The following is a 7553-nucleotide window of genomic DNA, read 5'->3' on the forward strand; positions in this document are numbered from 1 at the left end:
TAACCCCAAATACAACCTCTTAACTTTTTTTCAAACCCTAAACACAACCCTAATTTTTTTCTCAAAACCCAAACACAACCTCTTCTCCTTCCCTTTCTCCTTTCCTTTTCTTCTCTTCTATTTTTTCCTTCCCCTTCCCCTTCTCCTCTCTCTATTCTGGTTCTCTTTTTTTCTTTCTTTTTTCCCTTCCTTCCCTTCCCATTCTCTTCTTCTTCTCTTCTTCATTGTTTTTTTCTTTCATTCAATTCAAAATGAAATTGGGGACCATTATAAGGTCCCCCAAAACACGTCACGGGACTGATGATGGTCCCGTCCCATTGCTGCCACCACTGTAGGGGAGTGCAGTTTGCAGGGGGTGTGCCACTTATAAGGTTGCCTTCACCTGCCCAGTGCCGCCTACCTGTTGGGCATCACTTAGGTGTTGTAAAGGGTGTGCCGCCTATAAGTTTGGCTTCACCTGTGGTCTTGTCACCTCAATGTCAACGGGTCGAGTTTTGGTGGTCTACGGGGCGAATTTGGCCCGTATTTCTTTGATGCCACCTATTTACATGCCATTTTCAGTTTATTTTTATTTTTATTTTAATCTTGATGTCATAAATTTAGGGTGGTGTCGCCTATTCACTACCCTGTACTTGCATGAGTGTACCATTTCGGTACATAATTCCACTGACATACCATTTTGGTATAGTATTTTTGTTTTTATAATATTTAAGTAAAAAAGCCAAGAAATAACCTTCATTTTTTTTATAATGAAAGAAGGCAACTAAATGCCTTTAGATCAAATAATGCACCAAGTTAACAATTTTTTAACAGGGAAGTTAAGAAAATCAAAAATAATAAGTTCAACATCATCGATTGAGCTTGATTTAAGTAAATCAATCTACTATCATATTACCCTCTCTTAGAACAAATTAAAACTTAACTTCTTATAACTGTTTTCTAACTTCATTTAAGAAGAACCATCGAAAAAGTATTCACATAACTTTCCATAATCATTCACTTATTTTTCCACTTAATTCAAACAAATATACAGGGTGAATAGGTGATATGGAATAGAGAAATATTTTACGTATAGATATGCTTATGTTGTTTATTATTTATATAGTGACGCAATTGCCCATTTCTGATAATCAATGGCATGCCCTGGTATGCATGGATGAATTAATGCCTTAGTCATCAGAATTCCAAGTTAAATACTAATAAAATAATACAGAAGGAACTGCACGATCCGCCAAAGAATGCATTCTTTTACTAAAAGAAAGAATACATAAAATTAGAAAGAAACACCCACCCCCAAATAAAGTAACAGAAACAGAAAGACCCTACAATTGGCTACTTAACCCCCTCCCCCCCTTCCAAATTACAAATCCGATTTCCATGGCTCTTTCTCTCCATTAATTGACTAGAATGATTTTAAAAAACTAGATTTACTTAGCAGCATCCTTTCCCCCACCTAAATATCTAAAACCGAAGTACAAATTTAATTTAAGGCACGCCTCGAAAGAGACGAGATCATGACCTCCCCCCTCCCCCCGCCAAAAATCGAGATGTCACTACCCCAAAGTACAATGACTGGCCCCCATGAACCCTAACCTTTTGTTCTACTGTCACCATTCAATCCCCTCTATGCCCTAAATTCGCTACTGTGCACCAAAATCCCACAAATGTATCCAAGAGTCACTACCCGCTGCTGCCACGTGCCGATCATCTGCCACCATGGCGTTGACTTCCTCTACGTTCTGGTTCAGACTATACAAGTGTTGACCGTGCTCTATTTCCCAGACCCTTACTACACCCGCGGCGCACATTAGCGCGTACCCTAGGTTCATGCAACCCATGACGTTGACGTTCCCCTGCCTTGTGTTGAATCTGCACACCTCCTCTAGTGTATCTACCCGGCGGACGATTGCCAATCCACGGTTGTCCACCATGATGAATGCCTCGCTATTGGTGTCCAATGACGTCACTGTAAGCCCTCTCCTCCACTCCCGGTCGTGTAATGGAAACTCCGGGTTTCTCAGGTCCACAACCATGTACCTTAAACTCGTGCATGCGACCGCCGATTCCTGACCCGTCACCCTAACTCGGCCAATAGTTTCAATCAACTCAGTCAACGTGTACCACCCCCTCACGGCTTCTGGGTCAGTCAGATTTGTGTTTACGTAGGCTAGCTCTTCAGTGTTACCGTCCCAAACGTGGAGTGCCCGACCCGGAACGCCTGCATAAAGCCCCACCCACCATCGCCCACATCCGGTGAAGTCCACCAATGCACCGTCGTTCACGACGTTGCCCAAATGGGCCGTGCGAGCAAGGGGCTCTCCGTCAATGATCGCTACGTGGATGTCTCCATCCAACGTGGCGAATATTATTCTGGGGTCCGTGATCACAATGCCAGATACGGCACGTGAAAAGCGGCCTAAACGATCGCGGTGGTGCGGGTAAAAGGTTCCGACCAGTTGACGGGTAGAGAGGTCGAAAAGCCTCACGGTACCATCGGCAAAGCCGCAAGCGAGGTGGGTATCAGACAAGGTGAGGCAGCGGCACGTGAGTCCATCGGGGTTGTCCACACTGGCGGGATCGAAGTGGAGGGTGTGGTAAAATGATCTCCCAGCACGAAAATTCTGAGCCGTTTGATGACGGTAAACGTATTCCTCACGCCACGAGGCGTGCATACAGTGGGTCCGGCCCCATATAACTGTTGTGAGACGGTGCCACAGTGGATCAGAGCGAGAGACAGCTTGCCACGTGGAACAAACCTGCACGCACATCATTCCACGTGAGAAAAAAACAGAAGGAAAAAGGACACCGAAAGTACAAAATTTGAGCTCAAGCCACGTCAAATCTGTAAAAAAGGTTCAGGGTTACAACTTGCAAAAATAAAGGCCGAAATCCATGCAATAAAAAGTTGAAAAAAAGCTATTTAACAAGGACAGGAGAAAATTACGCAAAAGATACTGATATAATTAAATTAGAGTTATTTATTGCTTAGTAAAAGATGAATTGATCCAGCAAAAGACGGTAGGTGACGAAATGAAGAAAGCAGCACCAGTGTGTATGTACAAGAAAAGAGGGTTTTCAGTTTAAGGAAGCAATGTTTGGGTAATCGCGTTATAACAGTGATATCAGCCATGGCATGCGTAATAAAGGGCTTTTTTATTATTTTAATAGTGACAGAGTTGAAGCTGAGCAGAGAGAGAGAGAGACTAGGCACAGGCACAGGCACAGGCACCATAGAGAGAAAGAGAAAGTTGTTTTCGAGGTTCAATGTCAGGGAAAAAAATGCCAGACCTCTTAATAACAGGAAGACGAATGATGATGGGTCTCGTTTTGTTTTTGACAATTTGGTTCTTTCATATTTTCAGTTCAATATTTTTCAAGATACCAGTAACGTTGAATCGACTGTCTTGTAGCATAGACTTGTATGTATTGGTATAAAATTAAGACACAATCTTGTAACCTAGTGTCAGCGGAGCAGGGAGAGTGTGACAGCTCTTTTATTTTTGAACTTCCCTTTTTCTTGGTTTCATTTGAAGCTGCTGCGACAACAAAGACCCAAGACATCATCCCTCCCTCGGGTTGGAAGCGGAACATGAAATCCTTTTTTATTTAGTATTATCAGACAGGAAGGAAAAGGACAAGGGAAGACTATTAGCTGTGGTCCATTAAAGACCTAAGAAAAGGCCTAGGTTAAATAATAACACAATATATAACACGAGCATGGGCAACCTTTCAAGCGTGCCATATGATATTAAAATTTAGCTTCTCTTTCATTTCCAAGAAAGGATTGGCCAAAGGCCTGTCTCGTTAAAAGCAGAGAATCATATACACAGTCCTTTGCCCCCAGCTTACCTGCTTTCGGCTCTTTCTTTGACTCCCAAACCCCATGCCTGGAACATGGTATATATATATTATATATGTTTCGACTTGCTACCGTTTGGGAGGCCATCGATACATGCACCATGATTTAACACAGGAAAAAATATAAAAAGATCTAAAGTCTTCATCTAGTCATTGAATTGAATTTGATTATGGTGTTCTGACAGAAATAAATAGAAGAATAAACATAAAAAAAAATTGGGATTAAGCAAATTGAGAAAACCATATCCCTAAGAGGACAAAGACATAAGTTTAATAAAAAACAGCAATGGGCTCCATGTCCTTTTTGCCTTTCGGCATTTGTACATCCTGGCTTTTGACTCATTCTCATCCTTTAATAAAAACACCCAACAAATAGTGAGATCTTAAGCCTTAAGCCAACAAAAAGAACCATAATAAAAAAAGCCTTGAATGTTCTATCATATGTTGCTTCTTTGTAGCACCTAGTGACCAATAACCAAACCTATAATTGCAAAATACCTAATGATTTTCTTGATTTCTTCAATCTTGTGGGGAAACCATAGAAAAATAATAATAAGTTGATATTGAAATTTGAAACCACTAATAAAAACAATGATTTATGGTCAGATCCTGTGGTTTAAATGCTATAAAATCTGGTTTTCACTTGACATTCAAGTTTCATTTCCATTAACATGCTCCTGCAATGAATTTTTATTATGGCTTGACAGTGGTAAAAATCTGGCACAAGCGCCTGATCTCGTTTGAGACATAAAACGACAGCAAACATTGGGTAGAGAGAGGGCAGTACCTAGACCTAAAGGCTAAACCCCTCGACTACTATTTAAAGGGAGAAGAAGAAGAAGAAGTAACAGTTCCCATATATGTCTAAGAAGGTTCGGACATATCTAATGCTAACCAAATATGGAAATGTTAGACTTTACTTGGGCAAGGTCAGAGTCATACAAGGTAAAAGGGACCATCGCCTTAAATCATGCTAAATGCTATATCCATAATTCCCAACACAGTTAAAAATAATGAAGGTAGGCCTCAAAGGTCTCTTTCTACATTTTTAGCATTAGGAAAGAGAGAATCCCATGAATATGGATATGTTCCAGCTGATGGATAAACAAAGGTGAGTCAATAAAGTGGGAAGGATTTTTATTTTATTTTATTTAGAGGTTTAAAAAGGGTCATTCCAAGAAAGGGAAAAAAATGGAAAACCAAAAAACCCAAAAAAAAACCCTTTTTTCCCCCTATCAACTCAATATTTGAAAAGAGGTTAAAAAATGGACATTTCGAAGTAAACATTGGCATGATGCTTAAAACTACATCATCCGAAAGGGACAAATTTGTTAGAAATGGACCCATTTAAAGTCAGTTCCCTTGTCAAAGGCAGTTTCCCCCTTGGATGCTACCACTGCATCCAAGATTTGACAGTATATATCTGGATTCACTCTCTGCTCTTTTTCAGTCAATGGAATTTCTCAAGTGGGGAAAGAAAAGAAAAAATGGGGGTGGGGGATTTAAGAGCTTGGTATACCAGAATCTCGATAATAGCAGCATATTTTCAGGGTTCAAAACGATATTTTTGACCAGATTCAGATTTTGTCATTTCTCAGAATCTGGATAATGCCGTCCCCAATGCCATGAAGATTGAAGTGAAAACAAAAAATAGATATGATATAAAAAAACAAAATCCCATCAAGAATTCCCTAATTGAATCAATCCTATTTCCTTAAAATCAAACAGGGAAAAAGAAAGAAAGAAATATGAGAAAAGGGTATTGAAGATGATAAAAAAAAACCTACCTGAAACACATTGGCAAGTGCAGCAGCAACTGCAAGGCGGCCAAAAGAACGGGAAGCATCAATGGCAACTTGGACAACAAGATCTTCAACAAAAGGGCCCGGCCAGATTTCGTTATTGGCACGTCTACGAGTCAAAGACGGGGCTCCGAAATCACCAACACCCCTTCTTCCACTATTCCCATTGGCATCTTCAGAAGAAGAAGAAGATGATGATGATGATGATGATGATGATGACGAAGAAGACATCAATAGTATACAAGTAAAGAAGCTATAAAGGGAGAGGAAAGAAATGGGAAACAAGGACAAAAAGTTTTAGATAAAGACACGAACTGAGGGCCCCAAAAGAAGGTGTTGGGATTCTTGGATTTTTATACTATAATTTTACGCAACGATCAATGCATATGTATATCTACACTTCAATACATGTACTGTTTACGATAAAGAAATAGGGTCTTTTTTTAAAGTCATGTACAAATCATCTGATAAAGACTGTTAATATTATTTACATGTGATGAATTTTTTATTGATAAATTTATTATAACATATTTTTCCTATTCACAAGTAAATAAGGATAACATATTTTTCCTATTCACAAGTAAATAAGGATAAGTTTTGATAAATAATGCATTTATTTATGATGAGTATAAAAATAATGATACACTAAATTAACTGTCAAGCACAAAAGATATTAGTATTCTCTAACTCAAATCCACGTTGTGAATTGTAGGATGAATATTTATGGCAAATAAATTGAACACTAAAAGTTTAGAGAGGTAAAATGATACACTATTACTAATAGCGAATCACATCGCATTGGTAGTGTGTGGATACTATGTATGGACTTGTCTTCTCTCTTCTTGCAGGAGGGATATTTATAGACAATGAAAAGTTTGAATGAACCCTTTATTCCATGATTATTTTTTCAGTAGAATCTAAATTAAGAAGGGCCGACTTTTAGATTTTATGAAATTGAGTAGTTAGAAATATTAATGAGTTATGGTTGTTTTTTTTTTCCATAAATGCATGTATAACAGTATGAGTTGCTTATGTGTAAGAGCATAGAATATATCCAAATTTAAAGTAAATAATATTTAAATAATGAAGAATAGTCGATTGAGTTTTAGTTTAAGTATGTTGAAATGTATTATTTTTTTATTTCAATGTTAGGAGGGACTATGAGTAATTTTAGATGTTGTATAAAAAAGATTAGATATGATAAGAACTTATGATTATATTAATATTCAAAAAATAATAATAAAAGATGTTAAAAAAATGTAAATTGGGTAATGTGTTAACTTTTGTTTGAATTGGTATTTTTAGTCTATAGAACTTTATTTTAATTTTTAAAGATAAATCTCAAAATTATATATGAACTTTAGTTTAATATGTAATTTTATACATGAATTTTGATTTATGCAATTTTATATATATGAAATTTTAATTTGATTCAATTCTCATAAATTATTAACACAATTATTGATATAGTATTATTTTATGTTTATATATTGCATACACAAATAAATATATTTATCTAATATAAAAATAAATTGGTGTATTTATTTTTTTAAAATGTGCTGATTGAATTAAAATTAAAATTTAATGTATACATTGGAACCACGATCAAAATTTTATGTGTATAATTACACCAAATTAAAGTTGATATATAATTTTAAGATTTTGTGATTAATTTTTATTAATTAAAGTAAATTAAAATAAATAAAATTTTAATTTAGAAGTGAATGGTTTGTTGATTTAAAAGTAATAGTGGTATTTGGATGGTTTTAATTTACAGTTCTTACAAATAAATTTATTTAAACAATTTTAAATTACTATTTAATCAATAATTAACTTGAATTTTGTGTTTTGACTTAAATAGAGCCGTGATTAAAATTTTTGTTAAATACTCTT

The 7553-nt window shown here is 36.5% G+C and overlaps 1 protein-coding gene across 1 annotated transcript; it reads right to left on the reverse strand.

The window, feature by feature from the left end:
* Positions 1-1239: 1239 nt before the first annotated feature.
* LOC107890429 (transcriptional regulator STERILE APETALA) lies at positions 1240-5999 on the reverse strand. Its single transcript, XM_016814844.2, has 2 exons — positions 5646-5999; positions 1240-2756 (listed from the first exon to the last, which is right to left on the reverse strand). Exons 1-2 carry the CDS (start codon positions 5889-5891, stop codon positions 1641-1643), a joined length of 1362 nt encoding a protein of 453 aa, XP_016670333.1. The 5' UTR covers positions 5892-5999; the 3' UTR covers positions 1240-1640.
* Between the last annotated feature and the right edge of the window lie 1554 nt (positions 6000-7553).

Source organism: Gossypium hirsutum, chromosome A07 (genome assembly GCF_007990345.1).
Source record: "Gossypium hirsutum isolate 1008001.06 chromosome A07, Gossypium_hirsutum_v2.1, whole genome shotgun sequence".
Taxonomy (NCBI): domain Eukaryota; kingdom Viridiplantae; phylum Streptophyta; class Magnoliopsida; order Malvales; family Malvaceae; genus Gossypium; species Gossypium hirsutum.